This window comes from Melospiza melodia, chromosome 3 (assembly GCF_035770615.1).
Source record: "Melospiza melodia melodia isolate bMelMel2 chromosome 3, bMelMel2.pri, whole genome shotgun sequence".
NCBI lineage: Eukaryota > Metazoa > Chordata > Aves > Passeriformes > Passerellidae > Melospiza > Melospiza melodia.
This window is the reverse complement of record NC_086196.1, coordinates 51,811,328-51,837,179: the sequence shown is the minus strand read 5'-3', so window position 1 is coordinate 51,837,179 and position 25,852 is coordinate 51,811,328. Positions and strand designations below refer to the sequence as shown.

General features: G+C 37.0%; 1 protein-coding gene across 1 annotated transcript; it reads left to right on the top strand.

The window, feature by feature from the left end:
• On the top strand, positions 1–23,261 carry CEP43 (centrosomal protein 43). Its single transcript, XM_063151750.1, has 12 exons — positions 1–157; positions 8,386–8,439; positions 10,302–10,356; positions 10,973–11,061; positions 12,175–12,309; positions 13,855–13,938; positions 15,411–15,628; positions 18,258–18,364; positions 18,913–18,981; positions 19,712–19,751; positions 20,407–20,500; positions 20,970–23,261. Exons 1-12 carry the CDS (start codon positions 68–70, stop codon positions 21,042–21,044), a joined length of 1,110 nt encoding a protein of 369 aa, XP_063007820.1. The 5' UTR covers positions 1–67; the 3' UTR covers positions 21,045–23,261.
• The last annotated feature ends 2,591 nt before the right edge of the window (positions 23,262–25,852 follow it).

Below are 25,852 nucleotides of genomic sequence, written 5' to 3'. Positions count from 1 at the left end.
CGGCGGCGAATCTGCCGGGCCGGTCCCGCCGCTAGCGCGGTTTGGGCGGTTGTCAGGGAGAAGCAAGATGGCGGCCGCGGCGACGGAGGAGGACACGGAGCTGCGGGACCTGCTGGTGCAGACGCTGGAGAGCAGCGGGGTGCTCAATAAGATCAAGGTGGGCTGAGAAGAGCCTCCCGCCGCCGGGGAGCGTTGGCTGGCGCTGGCGGCGCTTCGCGGCCCTGCGGAGTGTGGGAGGACCGAGGCTTGCCGTGTATCGTCCCCTCTCACTCCCGCTTGCAGTTCCCGGCTGGAGCGCTCCCTCGGCGTCGCGGCCTGGTGGTGGCGCCTGCTTTCCCCGTGGTGTTCCCCGGCTGCTCGTGGTGGAGCCGGTGCGAGGGCCCGGGGCCTGAGCGTGGCACGGCGCTGCCCCGCGGCCGCGGGAATTGGGGATCCGCCGGGCGGGCAGGGCGAGCGGAGCGCGGGGAGCCCGGCCCCGGCTGTGCGCGTTCGCTCTCCGGTAGCGAGTGGCCGCGGGAGCTCCCCTGCTGCCGCCAGGCTGGCTGGAAGCAATGGGCAGCAGCGGGGTGCGGGACGCGGTGGGTGAAGTTAATCCCCGCTTCGATGGGGAAAGCCCTTACTGAAAATTTCAAGCGGGGAAATGATGGGAGTTGTGGGTCGCTATTTAAGCACTTGTTCTTCAGTGTGGGTTGCTTCAATTGTGCCTTGAAGGCTTGCTAAGTCTGGAAACTCTCGGGGGATGCTGCGTGTTCATAGGGAACAAATAGCGCTATGTTAAGAAAATATACGGATGATAGTGGAGTGCACGCTACTACTGAGTCTGTGGTGCACAGTTCCGTGGATTCTTGTAGGAATTATTATTGTGTATAATAGAGAGCAAGTTTCCTTCAAGGCTGGAGGAGAAATGAAGTGTAGCTTTCAGATAAGGGATGGTGGTGTTTATCCACAGTGCTGTTTTAGGTCTCCGGAGATGGATGGTCATTGCTGATATTTCAAGAACAGTTTAGCTAGTGAAGTGGTTTATGGAAGTGAGAGCATCTTTGTGCGTTTACTTTCAAGTTTACTGTATTTTGAACTAGTCAGACTTTTCAGCAAAATAATATTCAAAATCACGTTGTTCTTCCCTTTCAAATGGATGATCCTTATTTAAGTTCTGTAAGAGAATGATGATTCTAGCTCAAGTAACTGTGTTCTGAGTAGTGAGGCTTTTCTAATAGATGTCAGATAGACCTAGCTGTTAACCACTCACCTACTATTGAACAATGCAAGTATGGTGATAGTAAAATTGTAATTTAAAAAAGCATGGAAAGGCAATTGGGTCACCTTGAGCTCATGAACCTTGAAATTCTTAATTCCTCATGAAATTTCTTAATTCCTGTCTTTGTGTATTATGTAAAATTTCATACTGTGGTTGCCAGTCCATTGAGTTTTATGTGAGTCAATGTATTGTAGTTCACTATTCTATAATGCCTAGAGTGTGCAGTATCCAATACTGTGCAAGGTTTTGCTGTTATGGCAAATTAGCAAATGACTTAGAAAAATACAAAATGCAGCCTCCTTGCCAGATTGTCTCTCCTTAATACAAGGTGTTACTGTTTAATGACTGGTATGCTTATGGCTGAGGCTTTTGACTGGAAGAACTCGTGTTGATTTTTTTTCTTAGCAGTAAACCTTAATTGGCATGGGAGTTTGAGTGTTGCTTGGCAGTGTTAATGACTTAGAGATTTTGTTCTTCTATTGCTTGACAAAATCCTGTTGCTGGAAGAATTAAGATTGAACAAGGCTTTTTAAACTTTCATCTTTTAATTGAAATTAGATTATACTATCCGTTTAAAAAAGTTGCAGTCATCCTTTTATTAAAATTAGTTTAACTTGATTTTGTTCAATAGTGCTTATCTATTATGTGTCAGTATTTTTTTTGTTATGTGGTAGGACTGAAGATTTAAGTGTTATCAAAAATGATGCTTGTTTCATACTTTAGAATGAGAACTGACCATTTTTCAAGGTGGATGAGGCTAGAAAGCTAAAATGAAGTATTTGTGATTTATTGAAGTATCTACATTAAGGAGAAAAATATGTGGTGAATGTATAGCTGCATTGGTATGAGGCATTGGAAGGGTTAGAATTCAAGGGGAATTATTTCAGTGGATGAAATGTATCAGGGTGTCCCGTTTTGTAACATAATGACAGTAATTTTTAGAAAGAAACTTACTGTCATAATTTAATTCTCTAATAAGAGACAGTTCTATAATGGCTTGCAGTTTATTAGTTTATTCTTATTTTGGGATTAATTTCTTGGGTGCATTGGTGTTGATGTAAATTATTTAGCTGAAAAAATGTACTTATGACATTTTAAAAACTTGTTTATAATTTTTATATTTGTCTTAAAGTTTGAGCACTGAAGTAATTAATAAAGTAACATAAAAACTGGAAGTTGTATAAATGCATTTACTGCTTGCAGTTGAGAATTTCCTGTGCTCTCTAAAATGCAATATGTGTGTATATGTTTACACACACATTAATATATGCACATAGTACAGATGTATACTGTATATAGTTTGTTGATCATTAGAATTAGTCTGATGAATGAAACAGCTTTCAAGTGAATTCTATAAACACACAATGTAACTGTAGATATTTGTATTTCAGTAAAAATTATCGCTGTTTTTGTGTGATAGTGTACAAATAGGGTGTTCTGTCTTGAAGAGAATGTGATCTTTCTCCTAGGGAGGCTGTCATCATCTGAGCAAGAGGAGCCATTATGCTTCTTGTGTGTTTCTTTGTTATCCTCTTGTTTTTGTTTATATATTTTAATCTCTTCCTTTGGAATAATTTAACTGTATATTACCTGAATTTTGCGTCTTCTCTGGAATTTACTGTTGCTACAGTTATGTGAGGAGGGTTGGCATTGATGTCACATGCCTAGTAAAGCTTTTGGCCAGGTGGTTCTGCTAATTTCTTACTAATTTGCTTCAAAACCTGGACACCTGAGGTACAGGCAAGTGCTGTGATGTTAGAGAGGGTAAAAGTAGCATTTTTTACTATGAGCGTGTGCACGTGCTCCTGTTTGCTTTTGCATCTTCAATCCATGTACGGTAATGAATAGTGCTTTTAAATGTCTTAGTTATTAACTGTCATGATGAGTGTGCTGTGCACTGCAGTGTAACCTCCTGTTTTCTGCATGTTGTGGTGTGTTGTTTGTTTTGGAGCACTTCATAACAGAAAGCCAACCTAATATCTATTTCTTTTTAGTTTTATAAGTCAAGTGAAATAGAACCATTTTTAATTTCAAATAAACTAACTGAAATTTAACATTTAAATGTCAATATGGTCCTCATCATATTCTCAGGGAGGAGTCTGAGTGGTTCTACTCCTAGTCCAGGACTTGGTTTGTTTATGTCTAGGGGATTTTGTGTGCACAATCAGTCCTTTAAGTCACTCAGCCAAGGTTCCAAGGTTTGGCAGGCAGTGGGGGAGAGCATACCCACCATGTGCTCAAGGATGAGAACCCTTACAGATTTTGCAGATGGAGATTACAGGGAGGGTATTACTGAGTAATGGTGGCAGAGATGTTCCTGGTTATGGTTTGACACCAGCCTTGGGTTTGTGATGCATGCAGACAGGGAGAGGTGTTTATTGTGGTGCACACAGAGGTTTAGCCGGGGTTGATCACCAGCAGTTAAACAGGTCAGTGTTCTGCTGTGGGGGCCTGAATATATGTATTGTTATGGAGAGAGTCTCTGTTAAGATCTATGTATTGTAAGATCTGTGTATTAAATAAGTGTGTCCTTATGGAGAGAGTCCCTGTAGGATCTGTGTGGGTCCTAGTTACTCCACACGAGCTGCAGCTGCCAAGTCCTTAGTTGGGCAGCAGCTGTGGCTCATGAAGGTAACTGGAATAAATAGGGGTGGGTCGAGAGCCCAGGAGGAGCCCCTGAGAAGACACACAAAGGACTGTGCTGCAGAGAAGAACAGCTTGGTACACTATGGGACTTGAGAAATATGAATACAAGAAGAATACAACATTCTGCCATGTTTCTTTCCAGAGCAATGCATCTGCTCTCTATCTACGAAGGGGTATGGCAGTTGTTTTGGAGTTAGGAAGTGCAGATACTGAAAGCTGTGCAGGAAGGTGCCCACGTGCCCTACCAAACTTTACAAATGCAAGAGATTGTTTATGCTTGGGCTTACATGGGGCTGTTCCACAGTGCTGGAGCAGATGGTGGTTACACATTCCTGGGCTTTAGCTGGAAGGTCTTTGAGAAATCTTATACATTACTTTAATCATTTCACTTCCCTAAACAACACATTTAGCCACACCATCCTCTGATGGACATCTTGTGAGTGCAAGCTTGCAGGAGATTTTGCACCTCCAACTGGCCCACCTTTAGCAGATCCCTAAAGTGTCTCCCATGTTGGCACTTGCTGAACTTGCCTACCCTTTGTTTCTTAGGGAATACACAACGTTTGCCTGTATGGCTTCAAAAATTGTGTTCAGCTTGCTGAAGTGGGTTGAGAAGAGTGGTAGCATATGCGTTTGTTTGACAGGCTGAAATTTTATTATGGTTTCTGCTAATGAGTCTTGGATGAAAAAAGAAGCCCAGAACTTCCTCTGCAAAAGCTGCAGAACTCTAAGGGTTTGTAGAAATGTTGAGAGATGAACAAAGCAGACAGCAAGGCTCTGTTAGCTAGCAGACAGCATCCTACTCAGCTGTGCTATAGGTACAAAACAGTTTATGAAGCTGAAGTTCTCACTTTTTTACCTAGTATTCCACAGCATTTGGAGATGAGTGTTGGGAAACTATTGCCCATTCATATGAAGTATTGCCCCAGCAATAGAAAATATTGCCCCAGCAACAGAAAATATGGGTAAAGTTTGATAGGAAAAAATATTTTGATGAGGTCTCTTTGGAAGATGTTGGGATTGAAAGTGAATTGTGTAGCTGTACAAAAGAGGATGCAAGGAGCAAGCCATAGTTTTTCCTTATTATAAGAAATAATCTTGGCCACTGATGTGCCTAAGTGCTTTGAGGTGTAGGAATGTGTTTGAAGTTTACAAGTATTTTCCTGCTGGAAAATATTGTCTCAAGTTTTGTCTTAGGAAAATCAGATCTCTTGTTTAAGTCTAGCACAATCAAAGACAAATACTACAAAAAAATAAACAAACCCCCAAAAAAACAACTAGAAACTCCATGGACTTGCTAAATATTATACATATTGGAGTCTGCAAGTGGGAGGTGGTTACAGGTAATTACTCAGTCCTGGATGGTCTCTGTCTTATCCTTTCACTTTTCATCCAATATTTGCTATTTCCAAATTAAAAGCATATTTCCATTTTTGAGATGCCACCTAAAAAGTGTGTTTGGGGAACTCTTGAGAGAGTGAGAGCTGCTATCCTCTTTTCCAGGGAGCTTCTTTTCATGGACAGTGCTTAGGGTGCATGCAAAAGGGTCTGTGTTTGGAATAGGGTAAATTTACCCAGGTTTTAAAGAGGGATACTGTAGCTCAGTGCAGAAAACATGCTTTTTTTCATGGACTTCAATTTCTGATCTGTACAGTAACAATCAGTAAAAACCAGTGTTGTCTGATGAGCTGTAAATGCCTGGGAGGAAAAGGGAAAATTTAATTTTGTTTCAAAACACTGACCCATCCATTTCTCTAACACAGACAGTATTTGTCAAATACAATGATAGCTTTACTTGTTTTAGCCAAGTTCAGTGAGACCAAATTGCTGTTTCATTGACACAAGCTCTTGCCTGATAAAACTTCTTAGAGATAGAAGAGAATGGGTGTCTTTCACAGTATGAGAAAGAAGTCTGTAGGCTTGATGGATGTAGAAGTGATAGACACTTACTCATCAACATCTGTCTCTGTTGACATAATCCTGTTTTATTGAAGACTTAGAATATGGGCGGGGAATTAGAATATCAGGCTTTGGTCTGCTTTACTACTAGATGGTGAACAAAATTCTTCAGAATGTTATTTGGATTGTGGTGAATACTGCTAGCAGAATGAAGCAGTGTGGAATGGTGAAGTTATGAAAATGACAAGAGTTGATTGTAACAATGCATGAGACAAGTATTGGGCTTATGCCAAAGGGTACTAGGGCAAAGAGAAATGCAATCTGTTCATACCAATTAAAAACAAAAGAAGTGTGAGATTAATCCACTTACAGTGTTCATCTGTGTAGTTATAACCTTCCTATCTGCTGGTGGGAGCAAATTGCTGTGGCCGTACCCGATGATGGTGATCTCAGTCTCTGGTGTTCAAATTCTCTATGGCTGGCCTCAGGTCCTGAGAAGCCGATATGACGTTGTCCATCCTACTGGTGTAGTATGATTCATCTTGTAGTAGGGTGATTATTCCTTTGGCCTCAGCTTTGTTATTGTTGCTTTTTACTTTCTTCTGCATGAAGTTGAGCATTACTGCTTTAACTTTGCACAAATTCCAGTGTGTAGTTCTTTGTCTAAATTTATTGAGGTGATATTTTGAGAGTATTGTGCTATGATCTGACCAGCACCCACCACAAAGGATGAAGGTCAGTGTGTTGTAGTAGTGGTGTAAACTTCCCTTGTGGGGATAGTATGTAAGTAATTAAAAGCCAGTGAATTGGATCTAGACGAGTGGAGCAGGCAAACAATCCCAATTAACCAAAAAAAAAAAAAAAAAAAAAAAAAAAGACAGTTTGATGTTGTTCCAAAATCTTAAAACAGGTCAGATTTTGGATTAGCTGATGTACTGGCAACTATGTTCAGACAACTTAATTCTCCAGTCACATGAACCAGACCCTTAGGGGGGTTTACCCCTACCCACATGCATTGACTGCTGTGTTTTATTTTGAACGGTTGTAACAGCCAGTCAGGAATGCTTTGTTATTTTTATTATCCTCTTATGTAAATATATTTGGTTTCTGTGGCCTAAGTGACAAAGAAAGCCTTGCTTTCAGGTTTGTCTTAGTGAGGTAAGACTAAATAAACAAGTTGTTAGCTGTTGGTTGCAAAGGTAAATGAAAACTGATTTTGTAAGAGCAATATTTAAGTTAATGCGGTGTGTAAAGGGTCTCACTGATTGAGAACTGTACCCCAACACCTGTAAAAAAGGTAAGAATAATTAATTAATGAATTACATATAAGAGGATTTTCTGATTGAAAATCCCAGCAACTGAAAAAATGTGATTACAGTGTCAGTATGACATTGCATATTGTTGTTAGTGTTTTACTCTTCTTTTGGTGGGAAATCCTTTTAGCTTTTTTGCATTATTTTTTGTCTTTCAATAAGGTGTCCAATGAGGAGTTTCCTTAAAAAAGAAGTGTTTGTTATTCCCATGAGAGGTGTTTGGGTTTGGATTTTTTGGGTGGGTTGGTTTTTTGTTTGGTGGGGTTTGGGGTTTTTTGTTTTGGGTTTTTTATGGGTGGGCATTTCCTTTTGGTTTTATTTTTTTGGTGGGAGGGACCAGTTACTTCATGTTTAGTTACCTCTTGTAATATATATGAGGAAGTCCAGACACTATTTGTATTGGTCTTATTCTTAGTTATGTAAAGAAATCTTTCTTTTAAATTCTGGTATTTTTTCTTGCTGTGGTGAAAACTTTAATATGTGTCTTTTCTAGTTTATTACTGCAGTGTTATCTACTGACTTACTTCAAAATGTCAAGATTAAGAGTTGATTAAAGTGGCAGACTAATTCATCAAATGTATGCTGTCCATTTGACATGTTCATTCAAAGTAGAAGAATTGTAGGGCTTAACAAAAAATTTTAAAAAGTAGGCAAGGTTTAAGCTTCAATATTTAAAGTAGTCCTTAGAAGAATTCTGATTCTTTATTATAATACATTTAGAATCAGGTAGGTAAACCATTACTACCAGGAGTATTTGAATGACTGTGATCATGTTCTTTTCCTTGAGAAATTCTGGGATTTTGAGTGTAATCTGACAAGAAATCATAGCAATTTGTATATCTTAATGTTTAGTTTTTAACAGGTTATTATGGCCTATTTGTTCATATTTCCCAAGTGAATTGTAAATGAAGAGTAGGTGTTTTGGAGCTGCCTGAAACACATGGATGTTTAACTGTCAAAGAAACTAATACAAGATAATTTAAGTACTTTGGAATCTTTTTATGTACAAAGAAATAATTTAGGAGGTCTTGTATCAAATTATGCTGGCCCCTGCCTTGTTCTCAGAGTGGAAACTATTATTTCTCTGCCTCAAGTAACATTGCCTGTAATCATAAGTGTTTTAATTGCACTGATATAGATTACAGTCCGTGCCAAGTTGCTTGAGGAGAAACAAATAGCTATAAAGCTACTTGCTAGCTCTTTGCATCCTATTTGCTTAGGAAAAAAGTGCTTGTAGAAATGCTGTTTGTTTTGTTTTTTGTTTGGCAGGCAGAGTTACGAGCAGCTGTGTTTTTGGCTTTAGAAGAACAAGAGAAAGTCGAGGTAAGAGAACGTTAAAAAACAAATCAGAAACAAAAAACATCCTTTGTGTAGAATTAAATATAATCGCTTTCATGCTTTCTATTTGTAAAATGTAACAAGATAAAAAGATTTATTTCTGCATAAGATGTATGAAGAACTCAAAACAGGACTATCAGGGTGTTTCCTGATGTTTAAAAATAGGAATTATTAAATAGCCTTTTGAAATTATGATTTTAAGTGTCTGTATCTGCTGAGTTTATATGACGTCTGTCCAGTTGACCAGAATAGCTAAATGTTTTCTCCATCAAATACATATTTTAAAAAAGATATCTACTTGACTGATCAAGATTTTATCAAATCAGAATAATTTCTTTTGGAATTGAAAATATTTTACTGGGGTGTTTTGGCAAGTGTATTTCAAAAGCAGTTTAGTCCAGTAAAATGCCAACTATGCTAATGCTTATGGTATTTCCCATAAGGATGTTGTAGGCTTGCTTCAGGATAATTTGCTTTAATACTTAGGGATGAATTCTTAATAAAGAGATGGACTATGTACTGACACCTCTGCAATACATTAATATTAAGGGAATGAGATACTGATCCATGGTTGCATAAGAGTACTGCTGTGGTATACAGATACCAGTTTTGTCATCTCTCCTACTGCTGACTTTCCTTCATTTCCTCTGTTTTTCCAATTTCTAGAATTGGGAGTAGAGAGTGCTCTATGTCCAGCCTCTCTGCTTCAAAAGGAGAGGAATGTTCTATTCCTATGCTGGTTAGATGGTTGAGCTCTTTCTGAAAAAATGCTTACTGAAACAGACAATATTGGGATGTTAGTAAGGATGGGAAGTAGTTATTCTAGGATATGAGATTCCATATTCCAGAAATTTACCATAAGATAGCTGAAGATATGGTGGAACAGTAATGTTGAAGAACGGTGCCATCTCTTTATGGGCAGCTTCAGGATATTATAGAGCACCCAGAGAACAACCTCCCACACTACCTGGAGAGTAACAGCAATAGTTCAAGTAACGTGAAGAGAGATTTGCTGCAGTACATTTCAGCTCACCATTTCTCAAAAAGCTCAGAAGTATCATGATATTTTAAATTTACACTGCTAATACTGGTGACATATTAATACTCACCATGACTCTGAATTCTCAAATATTAAGCAATATTTCCTTTTTTCAGGTAGCACTTTCTTGTGTGTTAGCATTTGCAACTGCAGTGATAAACACCTGTAACTGATCCTTTTCTTACGCAGGATACCCATTCTATCTTAGGAATGGCATTTAGAATTTGTTTTGAAAAATCCCGGAACGATTTTGACAAACCCAGACATAGCATATTGATTTATTTCTGTTTAAAAATTGAAGAGGGCAAATCTAACAAGGGAGAAAAAAGCATTTTTCATAATATCTTTGAAGGTGTTTTAATTAATAGATGATTAGTATTGATTTGTGTTCTAATAATTAGCATCGTCCACGCTTCGTCTGGAAGATTTGTAAAATTCCAGTTTTTAAAAGGCTGGACTGAATTGCCTTAAACTTTGCACTGTATTAGAGGAGGAACAGGGGTAGTTACCTGCTTAGCTTACTTCTTCAGTCTTTATTAGATAAATAAAAATCAGTATGCTATTAAGAATTTTGGTGAAATTACTTTAGCTCCAAGACAAATTTAATTTGCCTCAACAAATTTATTGCTGCATAACTTTTATTTGTAGTTATAGAATGCATACAAAGGTAGAGTTTTAAGAAGTTGATTACATGGGCAGGGCATCACTGTGCAGCAGAGTACACCCAAACATTAGTTTGCTGTGGTTTTCAGTTTCTTGCTAGCATGTAGATGACATTAATTGCTGTTTGGTTTTTGCTTTTTCACAGAACAAAGCACCTCTGGTAAATGAAAGCTTGAAAAGTTTTTTAGGTACAAAGGATGGTAAGTTCTTTGTTTAGTATGTACTTCTGATCATATAAATAGGAGACAAAGGATTAAATCTTTGACTCTTGTTAATACTGCAGTCTCCATTACACTAAGTATGCTTTTGTTCCTTTCAGATGTCCTAATTGCTACTTGTTCAGAATAGAATTAAATATATATTTTTTAAAGTTAATATTGCTGAAGTTATATTATTAATTAAGGTGATTAAGGCATTGAAGTTAATATTTCACAATGCCTTATGGTTGTGCTGACTCAGAGATGTTCTAGACCAATAGAAACCAGTGAAAACTAAGAGTAGAGCTGCAGGAGTAAATGCACATATGTGACAAATGTCAAAATTATTTTTTTAAAACAGCTGAATAGTTTAAAAAATGCTGCACATAAATTCTGTAAGCAGTCTGTGAAGCTCTTGCAGTATTACTGGCTTAAATGATTTTTATATGATGGCCAATTCAAAATGAGGGAGTTTGTATACAAGCTTGTTATGAGGTGATAGTTTGCTGAATGTCTAAGCTATGTCCATACTTAAGCCATGTGTGCTGGTGTTAAATCTTTGAAATTTGATTTGCTTCTGTCTCTGGTGTATTTTAACTCTTCTTATTTTCTTTTTTAGGTCGCTTGGTAGCAGGTCTTGTTGCAGAATTTCTACGTTTTTTCAATCTTGATTTTACTTTAGCTGTTTTTCAGCCTGAATCAAGCACGGTAATTGTTGATTTGTTTGTTTGTGTGCAATGCTCACTGTTTGAAGTGCATGGCAATGAATGCTGAAGCTGTGGCAGATTTATTTAAACCACTTATTTGTTTTTATTAAAAATGTTGTTTTTATGTTTTGTCTGTAATAGGTGCTTTAGTGTCATGAAAATACATTTTTCAGGAAAGTGGGCTAATGTGAATATTTCTCTTTATCAAAATCAATGCAAGATAGTAATTTAATTTTGAATTAACAAGCTGATAATTTTTATGGAATCATATAATGGTATATGAATCCTTCATACGCCTGCAACATTTTTTACCACTTACTTTACTATGTCATAATATTAAGTTAGTATTGTTACATGAAAACTAAAATGTCAGTCATCTGCTCTGAAAGAAATTCAGTGACACAAAGGACTTTGTGCAGATATACTTGACAAAAAGTGATTGAATAGAATAGTTCAGTTGGGAGGGACCAACAGTGATTATGTGGCCCAACTAATTGCTTTAAGGCTTTAGTACTGAATTAGAGGGTTTTCACCATCTTTGTCTCTTTTTATGATATGAAGGTTTTAATAATAATTTTGTGTTTGAGGCAGTTTCATTTCACTGCAGAATTTCTCATTATTTCTGAAGTACTTTTTTTTTCTTGATGTTGGTTTAAATAGTTAATATATTAAAAATGCAGTTTTTTCAAATCAATCAATTAGTTGACTTCTGTTTCTCAGAAATTCATGTTTCTTTTTAGGCCCTTATTCAAACAAAATCCCATACAACTCTGTTCTTTGCCAAATATCCTTAGCCAAATTAGTTTCTAAGCTATTACTAGAACACATCTGTACAGAGATTCATGTTCATGCTACCAAATAGAAACAAATAAAAACAGCCACACTTTGTGTTGTGTTGCCACCCACTCTTGGGGGCAGTGCTTCATTTGCATTGTAAAGGCATATTATGCTCTTTGAAACACCTCCTTCTGTTATCCAGTAAATGTGTCCATTTCACTGTTTAGTTCAGGTGGAGCTGTGTTAAATAAGACTTTTTTGTATTGCAAAATTTATCTTTTGTTTTCTGGCAATTATTTCGATGTTGTGATTCTTGTTTCTTTTGTTATCTCCCCAGCTAAATGGCCTTGATGGTCGAGAAAACTTAGCTCGAGATTTGGGAATTATGGAAGCAGAAAGTACTGTGGGTGGCCCCCTGTTGTTGGAGGTTGTTAGGAAGTGTCAGCAGAAGAAGACTTCAGGTGGTGGAGAAGTTAGTAATACTAAATTGAAATTTCTTTCTTATAGTTGCTTATTCTTTTTTTTAATGATGAAAAAGAAATTGAAATTATGAACACTTGGCTGTTGTACTATTATACTGTTTCAGGTCTTTATTATATTATGCCTTCAGCTTAATCAGACAGACAAGAGATAAACTTTGACTATTACTTTTAATACCACCCAAGGGCTCTTTGTTAATATTCTACTACAACATAGTAGCACAGAGTGAATCTAGATAAATGACACAAAACTGTCACTTATTTTCTCATTTCTGGTGTGGTTTGATAACACTCTTATCTATACCTGTTTTCCTTGGCATACTTATAATTTTAATATGACCTGAAAAGCCTTGAATGAATTTTGTCAGAAGCTTTAAAGCTCTACTGAAAACTTATGTACTTAAAACTAAATATATCAGTATTGAACTATTTGAAGGCAATGACAGTAGTATTTGAATGGAATAGATAATAAATATGTTGATTAGGTGAATTAAACCCAACCAATAGCATTTGATTGTGACTTAAAAGAAAGCTCTCTACACCAGGATGTACCCAGGGTCCCAAAGAAAGCTTAAATTCAGGGGTAGTTGCCATAGACTTCTTAACATAGCAATTTTCTGTCACATGAAAGCAGGATTTCCTTGAACCCTTGTATTTCATTGTGTTTGATTTGTCTGGGAATGCCCTAGGAAAGCCAAGACCCTTGTGCCTGCCATTCTGTCCGTGTCCTGCTATGGGGACTCCACTGAGCAGTCCATTCTATTGGAGGGTGTTTGAATAGCTTGCTGAGGTACATGTGCCAGCAGTGTATTGGAGTCAAATCCCATAGTGCAATTTAGAAAGGAGAGCCCCTCCTGGATCTCTTAACTCTGTGATTTCCATACTGTGTGTGACTATAACTTCCCAATCTTCTCTTGTACTACCCTCAGCTCTCTTCCCAGTGTCAAGGTTTGCATACTGTCCAAGTGAGGGTGGTAGCCTTGTTTCTTGTTGGATGCAATTATCATAGGATCAGAGAATCATTGAGATTGAAAGATCGTCCAGTTCAAGTATCAGCATAGCACCATCACTGTAACCCCTAACCCCCAGAACCCAGCACCAGATCCAGATGCCTCTTGAACATTTCCAAGGATGGTGACTCCACCACCCCTCTGAGTAACCTGTTCCAGTGCCTGACCACTGTAACTGTGGAACATTTTTTTCTAACATATAATCTGATTCCCCCCTGTCTGATTTTAAGGCCATTTCCTCTAGACCTCTCACTGCAGGCACAGTAGAAGAGTCTGGTCCCCATCTCTACATGCCCCCTGAGCCTCCTCTTGTTTAGACCAGCTGCCTCAACTGTTCCTTTTAGGACATGCTTTCTAGATTCTTCATGAGTCTTATTGCCCTTCTCTGGACATGTTCCAGCACCAAAATATCTTTTCTAATGGGAGGGGCCCAAAACTGAACGCAGTAGTTGAGATGCAACCTCAGCAGTTCCAGTTATTACAAAATTAAATATAAGTTTTAGTAAATGCTTATTTGAATCTTCTTAGGTGGCACCAGTTCTAAGTGACAGCCAGTGCCCCACATCAAAATCATCTGATGGACAGTCAAGTGCACACTCTATACCAAATAAGGTAAGACTATACATAATAAAAAGTTTTGTAACATATGTGAGATGAGTAAAAGAGAGAACTCCTATGAAACTGCAGATATGACAGCATATGACTCCAATGAAACTGCAGCATTCACTTAAATGATCTGCAGTTTGAATATATTTATTCCACTCAGCAAAACTTTCAACTTTGATTCCAAGATGGACTTTTGTGCTTATACTTTCCTGGCGTGACATAGTACAGGCCCCAAAATAGAAAAGTAGCTGTAACTTCCCTTTTATTGTAGCCAGGCTATCATCAAGCTCTTAATTTTCAAAAACAATTCAGTTCCTCTGGATAAGAAATCAAAATATTTTTATTACTACCACTTGTGGGTTTAAGTACTTTTTCCTGCCCTAGAAAAACTGAGCTACTGCCAGCGATTGAATGTGGTTCTGTGACTGAGATAAAAAAGCCTTGGTATGAAGAAGTCCTACCCAAGGTGATTTTAACTTTCATGGCCTTGAAAATTTGGCTTCAGCCTTCTGAACAAAAAGTTAATGACTGACAAAAAATACTTCAGGCAGTACAACCTGCATACATATTGGCTATCTGGATTAAATAATACTTTTTGTTTTATTTCAAAACTGTGCTGCTCTTCGTTTGTAGAAAGGAAGCTAATGTAATAAATCTTTTACTGGCTTAATTTTAATAAGTCTAGGAGAAAATAAAAGTAACAGTACTCCTTGCTAGGTAATAATATAAAAACATTTTTCTTTCTCAGCACCTCGATTATCTAGGTAAATTAGAATCTTGTTGTTTGGGCCACAAAGCCATGCAAAGTTACACTTGAGTTGTATGACTTGATGTGAAATGTTGCACATGGAATTGTCCTTATGTTACAGACTTTAGGACTGAGTCATGAACATGAGAAGAAAACTGAAAATTATGTACTTTTAAAGTCTCACTTTTGTCACTTTTGGTTTTAGTATTTAAGAGAATGTGTCAGTAAATCCAGTTTTCTTATGCTAATTACTTTAAAACCTGATACTATATTGCAAAGATTACCATTTAATATGAAATTTAGAGTAATTTTCATGGGTTTAAGTTGATTTCTTTTGAAGACAGTGGCTATAAATAAGAACCTTTGTTTGTAGAGATGTTACAAAATAACATGAATAAAGCATAGGAATTTGTCTGTCTGTAATTTCTTTATTTGATAACCAAGATATTTTAAAATTGCTTTTATAATAGAAGTGATGTAGATAGCATAGGAATGCACAGAATGGAACAAAAGATTTTAATGGCAGCAGCACTAAAGAAAACTTTGTAAAGTTATAAAACAGTGTTTTTCTGGTTCTTGATGATACTAATTAACTTCCTCATACTTTCAGGAATTTGGGGTAATACTTTAAGAAGTGATGCTTGGTGTATGTTGTGTTGTGCATTTATGTATACACTACAGTATTAGTATTACATGACATGAATACTCACTCCTGTATTTATCTTTCAAGGCTGCTGAAAACACTCAGAGTGATACAAGTATCTCATCAGGGGAAGCAAGCAAAAAAAGTATTCATTTTTTGCCTAATGAAACAAAACTAGATCCTCAACTAGAAAACAAAGACTTGAATACCAAAGAAAAAAGTGATCCAGTTGTGGATGAGGATGATGTAGAGGGAGATTCTTTCTTTGATGACCCTGTACCCAAACCAGAAAAAACTTTCAGCTGGTAGGTAAAGAGGATGTTCTTCTTAATACATAGTTTATTCTGTCCTCTGTATGCTTGCAGACCTTTGAGAGCTGTTTGTTATTTGATTGTTTATTTTGTAAGTGTTCGGATCTGGAGCATTTTGTTTCCAAAATATTCATATCTCAGATTTTGTTCTATTCCATGATTCTGTTCTATTCTATGCATAGTGTCCTCTGGTATCTCTTGGAGGTAGTATGAGTGGAATGAGTGGTAGTATGAGTGTATTATTTTAAGGTGCATCAGGTAGGGTGTCCAATGTCCCTTGCCTGTTTCTTTGGTGGAATGAACATGTGTGATGCACAGACATCAGTGTTTCTTCTTGGAACAGACCTGCAGTGGTGATCTTCACTAAAGGAAGTGGACAATGACAGGGACAGTGCATTAAATATTGATACAGCCTTGTAAGGAATACAAAAACCACTCTAAACAGGCTCCACAGGCTGTAATAATAAGGCAAGTTTCCTTAGAGCAGAGGAGTTTCTCTTTGCATTGCAAGACTTCGTGTTTTCGGTGAAGTGTTGTTACTTCTGCGTGTGCCAGTTTTGCAGATGCACGAGAAGGATGTTTTTTATCGTTCATCTATGGAGTCTAATGACTGAAAAATGCCATTTGAAACAAGAACTATAGTGACTGAACTATATAGCACCCTTGTTATAAAACTGAAAAATTTATCTTTGTGTTATCAGGTTCAGTTATCTTGAAGCTTAGCTTAGATAGCACTGTATTGAGCAATGCTGCAGGATCATTTCATGGTGTTCTTTTGCTGTGCTTAAGTAATCAGAGAATTGCTCCAGCTTAGCAGACATTAGGAAGAGGTTGCAGGATCATTTGTAAGTTGCTTTAGCTGTTGACCTTTCCCCTGCTATGCTGATAGTGAGCAGAGCAGCATAAGGTTTTTTGTATTACTGCTGTGGAGATGCTTAGTCTTAGAATAGGATCCTTCTGCTCGAGCACAAAGTAATCATGCCAGGTAAACCAGGTTTCTCTCTAGTAAATTAATGGACTCTTTGTGAAACATAATTTATAATACAGTTTTTGTTGGATGTTTTTTGTTGAAGTAGACTTTTTTCCTCAAAGAGCAGTGACTGTACTCTGGAAAATATTGTGTGTCACAACTAACCCTACTATAATATTTATTTTCTAATTGTTAATACCAAGATTAAAACTGCATCTGAATGCATTTACACCTCCTTGCTTGAGAGCTTGTTTAGCTAGCCTTTAACCAAAGTTAACATTGTAGGAGGTAGTCTAAATGATTAGTTGGGTAAATTAGAAAAGTCTGTAAAAACTTTTGTGTAATAATAATAATATTTACTAATTTCTTATTTTTTTAGCATTTTCATATGACAGCAAGAAAATGAGTAAACTAAATTTCTTTTAAAAAAGACAATCAAAAGACAAGACTAATTATTTAGTAAAGTAAGGATTTTTTTTTCCTAGTGGAGAAACTCCCTACAGAAAAAATTGCTTCCAGATTACATCTGTCTGTAGTAGAGTCACAGTCCGCATGTAGTATTTTGTAGCACATAATGTTACTGTGATGCAGTTATTCTAGTAACATCCCATAATAAGGTATGCGGAATGTGTTAACAACAAATGAGCTAGAATTTGTAGCTGAGCTGTGTGTGCTGAATTGCTCCTTTTTACCTTCCTGACAACTCTTCTAGAGGGCAAAAAACCCCCATATTCTTCATGTAGAATCCCCTTTGTGGTACTTTGTGCTGCTGTGCTGGAGTCCCAAGGGGTAAATAAGTAGGACAGCTGCCAGCATTGCTTTTTTTGCAAAAAGGTAATTTCCTTATGGAAATCTTGCCTGTTCATTTAAGACAGGTTCAGAGCAAGCAGTTGCTAATGACAGTGTGGGAGATGATCCAGGCACTCATTATCTCTAGGTCTCTGACCCATTGTTCAAAATTTTGAAACACTTTAACATGTGATGTTATACATGATATTTTGGTGATCTAGATATAATGAATGATTAAATGATGCCCATTATTAATAGGAATGGAATCAAAATAGCAAAAAATTCTGGCAATACTTAATGTGAAAATCTTGGTCTCTTAATTTGTGTTTATTCATTCTTTATTTGCAAGTTCAAATCCTTTTGAACTAGGTAGTACCAAATGAACTTTAACATGTGGTGAGATCTATCTTCCTGTAACAAAGAGGTTTTCATTCTGTGAACTAACTGCTCTTAGATTTAATAGCTTCATCAGACGTAATCTCGTTAAGATGTAAAACAAGCTGAAGTACTGATTTATGTCTGAATATTTTTTCTTTTGGCTGCATTTACCTGTGGGGATGATGAAAGGCCCCTAGACATAAATAGTGATGCCGATGAAGGTGCTCTGTCTGTGGGAGAAGACAGACGGAAGTCTTTGCATGGGTGAGAAAGTGGCTTTCTCAGTCAGTGTTGTGGTTGACACTTGTGCCAGTGAAATGCTACTGCTTTTAAGGTTGCAGAGTGAATAGGCCTTTTTCCTTGCTCTTTTTTGCTGTAGTATTGCTATTTTAGTTTTTTGACAATTTAATAACAGAAAGGAAAGTAATGATGCATATTTTACAGCTCTTATTGGGAGTGGAGTACTTATTTCTTTGGTTTTTACAGGAAAACTGAGGCTAAAGCAGGAGGTCTCGCATCCCTTTCTGATGCACCAGCTCTAAAAAGTGGCTTAAGCTCCCTGACTGGTGCACCTTTGCTAAAGGATTCTGATAGTAAGTTTTCATATCTTTTTGTGTTTTGATGATTGTAGAAGTTATTTCTGTAATGGAAGAATGATAGAGTATGTGGCCCCCTTCTGGTTGTAATGTGCTTTACAGTAGTGCTTTCTTAGTGATGGCATACTGATTTGGATATGTTGTACCACTGGGGCATTTTATGCTTTGGAACATGAAATACTTACTTACATCCCTTTTTTGTCTGTATATAAAGGAGTATATAATTCTACTACTCAGTGTTAAACTGAAATTGGCTTATTCCTTTGCATTATCTTAAATTATTTGTACCAGTTCTTTAGAGGTGTTTGCTTTCATGTTGTAAATCCCTGAGTAGTGGGAGATTATTCCTGTTTACTCCTCAAGTTTTTAAATGTTATCAGAGTTCAGCTATGAAAATATAATATGATATTGCTGTACTATACTATAAAAGTACACAAGGTTGATATAAAAGAACAAGTGTTATAAATTGTAAGTTTGTATGTGTAAGTTGGATCTTACTGATGAGTGACAAGTGCAGTTTCTGATATAAGTGCTTTTGTTTACAGATTTGGATAGAAACTCTGTTTTAAAAGACCTGCGGTTGGTAAACGCAAAGCTGGGATCACTAGAATTAGGCAAGTAACTGCTAAACATGAGAAAGCTCTGATATTTTTGGTTTGCCATAACTGATAAATTCTGGCCCAGATTCTTAAAGGAATCTTGAGAAACTCAAATGCACATATTGAGCTAAAATCTTCAGTTTTACTCACATTATTTTATTTAACATAGATTGTGAAGCAAGTTAAAAGCAAGATGTGATCTAAAGAAATCCAGAAAAGTGAAAACTGGTGTCACATGGGTTAATATTTTACACATGGAGCAAAAATTTGATTCATTCTGTGCATGCATTTACTAATACGAAGTGATGAATTTTGTGGTTGAGATTGCTATGAAAAAAGCAAGTTTATTTTTTTGGTAAAAGGTAGCCTGGTAAGTATTATTGCTTTTCAGTGGCATTTTTAGTGGCCCTTCACACCTTTGAGAGTTGCCTTTCTTTTGGTGCAATATGAAGAAGGTGTGATGGAAGAATTCTCTCAAAATAGAGCTGTCAAGTATTTAAGTTTTGTATTCAGCAATGCAGCTAACTTCCTGAAAATGTATGTTCAGTTTTGAAACAGTTTATGTTGATAATATTGAGATTAAATAATGGCAAACATAACTCTTCCTAATCAGTGTAAGTAATTTAATCTGCTCCCACTTTTGCTGGTCATCAAACCATCTGTTTTGGTGCAGGAATAGATTCGGGGGTTTTGTGTTTCCTGAAGAGGAAACTTGTTTGATTAATAGCTTTTAAATCTTATTTAGGAAATGGAGATGATGATGAATATGCTGATGATTTCAACAGGTAAGAGAAGGATCATACTTCAGTAAGGTAGTATTTTATGCAGTATAAACATATCCACTAGCATATTTGAATTATTTCATAATATGGCAGACAGTCACTATCACTGGGTATTTCTGAACTCCTTTAAACTTCAGTTTGCTGTTTTAATAGATTTAGTTACCAGCTAAAAAAAAAAAACAAAGCTATATATCTTTTTATATAGGGATAATGAGTTCCTTTAAAACCTACTGCTAACTTCAGCATGATACTATGTTGGGTTTTTTCTGGAAGAGGTTTGGTGTTTTTCCTGAACTGTGCACTTAATAACGTTTTAGCAATTAATGCAGTTAGTCAATAATTATGTTGTTTGCTGAGATATTCAATTGTAAAATAAGGCATCATGAGTAGTTGGTAACAAATATTTAATAACCTCATGCTTATGATGTGAAGGTATTGGTGTTGTAAATTGCACAATTGAGGCCTAAATATTTCTTACTATTTATTATGGCTTTGTTTAGGTAGAAAGCCTTTAGTTGTTATGAAGTTTTAAGTAACTTCACATCTGACTTGCTAGGAAGTGCAGCCCCAGTCAAATGCCTGGTATGAAGTAAATATCATACCTGGATGTTTAATAAGGAAGTCTTATTTCTGTGCTTATGGTTTCCTTTCTCTTTAGTACAAGTCATCGCTCAGAAAAAAGTGACATCAGTATTGGTGAAGAAATAGATGAACTTTCTGTGGGAACAGAAGAGTCAAATGCCAGTGATAAAGTATGATTATTTTTGAATTGTTGGTTTTTATATTCTTCTGATCTTTTCTTGACTTTGTTTCCAACCTTCTATGTTGTGAAGTAACATGCTGTTATCCTTAGTTCCTAGGTTGTATGTTAAGGTCCATTATTAGTTACATTCTGGTTTTTACGCCTAGTATCCTTGCTAAGTTAGATGCTATATTGATAAACAAAATCCCAACAAAACAAAAACCCTGCAACAGTTGTTCATTAGCACAACTCACTGGGCTTTTCTAGGTGTGTAAAATGTATTTTAAACTGGCTCAGTGCCCAGCATACCAAGGTTTACCCCAGTATCTCCAGATCTGTCTGAGCACCTGCTAAAGGATTGAGTAATCTCACTGAAAGAGCTTGAGGCTAAAAGATAGATGAAAGCTTATGAAGGAATACATGACACAATACTTACTGTTTTTGTGATTTCTGAGTTTGCAATTTTATTTATTTTCTAGCTCGAAAGCATCACACAAGACCTTACCATTTCTCAGTTAAGCGACGTTGCAGATTATCTAGAAGACGTGGCATAGAATTGGACAGCAAAAACCTTTCATTGTGCTGGACTAGAAGACTGCTGTGGACTATTAATTTCAGACAATCACCTTTTGCTGGAATGTCCACTCCCTATTTGTGCCTTGTGTTTCAGAAATACTGTAGGTGAAGAAGGTTTTTAAATATTCTGAACAAGAACTACATGAAATAATGTGTTCCCATTTGAGTTTGATATCAGAATTACTTTCTTCATTTGATTCAGCCAAACCTTTCACAGAAGGAGGTGGATTTTCCAAGCGGAATGTCCATTGCTGGCAGTGGACATAATAAAAATCAACTGGTAAGAGAACATCAAGAAAGAGGCATGTGGCTTTATAGTGAACTTGCACTGTTTTTTTAACAGTCAGTTTTTTTTTTAAGATAACCAAAGCAAGAACCTTCAAAGGTAGTGGTTCAACTCACACTTCTTTTAACACAACCTTGTCAAGTCAGCATGTAGTCCGTATTTATGGTAACTCTAGCCACAATACCTGATTACTCAAGACTTACTTGAAACTGTTCTTTTACAGACTTCTCTGAAAGTTGGACTTCACCTTTTTTAAAGGCATATTAAGTTGAGAGTATCTAAACTCTTTAACCTAAATTTAGCTATATTTAGGAGCTAAATTTAGCACTAGTCTTAACCCAGAATATTCTTGTTTAAATATGTTTGTCAGACCATTGATGTTAAGACCTAAGCTGTTTTTATATATGATAATTTCATCAATGTTATTTGTTGTTAAATCACGAAAAGTAATTTTGTAAGGATTCACAAATCAGTAACTAAATCTTATGGGGTAAGTTTTTAACAGTGTGTAATACTTAGTGGAGCTTTTATTTTTGAGGGTTCTTCATGTGCTGTAAGATCATTTTCATTCTTGAAAAATATTTTAAGTAAAAATGAGCGCCAAAAAGAGAAACTACTAAACTTCTGGTTTTCAGATTCTGACTGCTGTACAAAGTTCAATGCAAATATTTAAAAATACCATACTGAAGACATCATGGACACTAAGTTCAAGCTAAGAGCAAATTCTTGTATTTTCACGATGCTCTTGCCGAACAGGGTCGGTCCTGGCAAGGTTGACAGTTCTTCAATGATACTGTTGCAAGTGCAGGTCATGGACATTTGTAATATTGAAACAAGACTTCAAAATGTGCACTTTTTGAACATTGTGAACACACCTGGAAAATAGACATGTAAGTGAATATAAATAATTTTATTTTTAACTTAGTTTTCTTTTTTTGAAGATTTGTAATTTTATTTTTCAGAAACACTGTTGGCCTGTCATCAGTAGTAACCACAGTGGAAGTAACATGCTAAACTAAAGCCATTGGTTAAGCATTTAAAGCTGCTACTAGCCCTAGAAGCTGACTTAAATGTTTTTTTTGCACTGGGCCAGCAGGCCTGGAGCAGTGCTATGAAGTTAGGCTTGTACATTACATAAATGATTTGAGAGGAGACAGCAAAAGTGTGCCTTTTATTTATGTGCACCCCAAAAATAGCCAGCGAAAAAGCATCAGAATATTTAGTCATGGTGTTGACTTGTAACTTTGTGCCATATTGTAGCAGCTGAATGCAGAGGAAAATTTTTTCACCCCAGGAAGTCAATGTGCCATAACTTCAGATAGGAACAATACTGTAACATATGATATAGCCTATGTAAAAAATTCATTTAAGGTTAGGGGAACCTGTGCCTCAAGATAATGTATATGGAGAAGTTTGGATTAGACTTTTTTCCCTTTATTTTTTCCTTTCTTTTTTCTTAAGAGTATCAGCATGTCTGAAGGAAATAAAATTTCACATGAACAGTTGCTTTTGGCATTCATTTTTAAGGTGTATGGAATAATGCAGAGGCAGTGTTGTTTGCTTTCTTACATGCCTTGGGAAAACATGATGTTCCATTACCTGTTAGCTGTAGGATATGTGGCAGTTTATCATACCAAAAGAAACCAAAACTTTATTAAAATACTTCTAATTGCATTTGAAGATGTGGCCTTTTCATGAACTAATTAGACATTTTAAGTGTTAACATGATTTGTGTTAACAGCCAAGTATTGTTCTCTTACCTTGGGAGTTAATTGGAGACCTTGCACTTTGGCTCTAATTGAAGGAAATACCAAAAAGTGGTACGTCTCCATGCTGTTCCTCCTGTGAACTTTTACTGAATTGTGTATAATAATTCAAATTGTAAAATAAAGCTATTGTGCTGGCTAAATTGTGTTTTGAGACTCGTTGATCCAGAAGTCTTAACATTTAGATAAATTAAGGAAGCTCTATGAGATTTGAGAGGGTTTTATGAAAAATGCTCTTTTTATAGTCCATTCTGCATTTGAGAATCCTTTTAAGCCCAAAGGATCTTGCAATTCCTGATGATGAATCTGGTTAAGACTTCACATAATTACATTAGTGGTATCAGCCCAAGTTGTCAGGTGGTTTATGATTCAACAAAGGAAAGAAACCCAACAATCTTGATTGGGAAAATCTTGTCTCATTTACCATTGTTAGAGGTATTTAAACATGAGTGACAAGTTAAGCTCCCTTGAATGCTTGTTTCACAGTGTATTTCAAACCATATTGTTCAGTATTTCACATAGGCTTCTCCCAGAAGGACCAATGTAGTTGGGTACCCCACCTCAGATGTTAGAATTGACAACCAGAGCCTGTCATAAAAAGATGGGAACATTTCTGTGAGCAGAGAAGCAAGTGTTGGAGAGGGACACTGATGACTGCTCTGTGCAGTTCTGTATCAACTAGGTCTGGTTAGAAATTTTGTTAAATGCTCTTGGTAATTTTTTTAACAAATTCTGTGGTTTTTCAGAAGTAAAACCTAGACTATGACTGACAGTTTCATAGCATTAACATGGCTCTTTAATAAGGATGAATTATAAAAATAATACCTGTCTTTTTTTTTTTTTTTAGTGAAATTGCTGTGTTCCACCTCTTTTTAAGTTGTGGGAAACCACAGCCCATCTTATAAAATATTTCCTTGCAAGTGATTTCCCCAGATAAAATAAAATTGCTATCAGCTTTAGACTGTTTTGATAACATATAGACACTACACCTAGCTCTTGAGACAACTGAAACACATGATTAGGTGATCCTGGTAAAGATAGGATTTACTACTTAGTTTTCATTTTAGTACAGTCATTTTCACTGATGAAATGCTGTTAACGAAGACCAGCCTTCTCCTCAGGGAAAGAAATTCATCCATGGGTAGAACTTTGTGGCGTCACAGATGCATGTCTTTTGGCAGGCCCTTTAGTTTGATGTTTTCCTTTAAGGCAGAGCCAAAAGAAATTGAAAGGTGCAGTTTTGGAAGATTAAGAAGGGATCTCATTCATACTGAAGCTAAATCTTCTAAGGCTAGGTGCCAGAATCTCCCAAAGCATTTCTGTAGCCAAATTGTGGACAGGTAGGCTGGATAAAAAGCAGCTTTGCAGAAAAGGGCCTGGGGGCAGGTGTGAAGAGTGAAAGCCTGGACGTGGGGGTCAGTGTGCAAGCTGAGGGAAGTGGTTACTTCCCCTTCCTTGTGAGGCCAGTACCTGGAGTGTTGTGCTCAGCTTGGCTCCCCCAGGGTGAGAGTTCTACCCATGGATTCTTTTTTTTTTTTTTTTTTTGGAACAGGAGCTTAGAGGGTGGGGGGGGGCTGGGGTGTGTGATCCATGAAGAGCTGAGATTGTTCTGCCTGTAGAAGAGAAGGTAAAGATGGGTGGCTGAACTGAACTTCCATGCTTACCATATGGAAAAGAGACCTGTACTCTTCCTACAGGTGCCCAGTAAAAGGACAACAATCTGCAGTGAGAGAAATTCCAGTTGCATACATGAAATAAAGTCTAAAGAATCACCATGAAAATGGTCCAGGACTTAGAGCAGATACCCAGAGAGGTTGTGAAGTCTCCATCACTGGAAATTTTCAAAACTCAAATGGACAGACTCAGAGCCACCTGATCTATCTTTGAAGTCACTTCTGCTTTGAGTAGTAGGCTCAACCTCCACCAAGCCCTTTCAACTTAGATTATTCCATGATTCTAGAGAAACAGACTTCTGTGTGGAAAACTGGATATTAAGGGGATAGACAGACCATCTGGCTGCCTCTGTGCATGCAAACCACTCTCTAGGTAGAAATAGTTTTGCTACAGTTTATCAGTGCAGGTGTTTATGTTCATGCTAACCCTCCCACAGAGGAAGGCCAACATTTCCAAATGTAGTAATTTAACATTGACTCTACTGTAGGGATTTATATCTTATGTCCTTGAAGAAATCTCTTAGGAAATGTGGACTTGGAACATAATCAAATAGTGTGCTGTGTGAATAACTGCAGCTGATCCTTACACTTGGATCTAAGTTTAAAAACAAACCATAAGGTTTCTAGAAGTTTTCAGTTTGTTTTTCAGTTTCTTAACAACTTTAAGTGTTTTGCTTCAATTGCTCTGTGCCATAGGGAAACCACAACAGATACAAGGTAGTAAAATCAGGTCATTTGCCCTGTTCCCATGTAGAAGTGTCACATGCACTTTCATAGCAAGAAACTGCTTCAGCTTTTTTTTTCTCTGAGATGGAAAAGTTTTTACCTTGCACTCACAACAGAGTTTGTTTTGACTGACAGGTGTCCTTCAGGCCATGCTGCAAGGGGAACTATTAGGAAAAGGCTGGCATGTGGCAGAGCAGTGTTTCCAGATCATTTTGGCTTAGGTGATTGTGGCATACTTGCTTTTAAACTGATGTTGCCATCATGTTTCAGACATGTAATTCTGGTTTGTGTTAGGCTGTGTGATTAAAAGCTCAGCTCCACAAATAGAAAGCGCA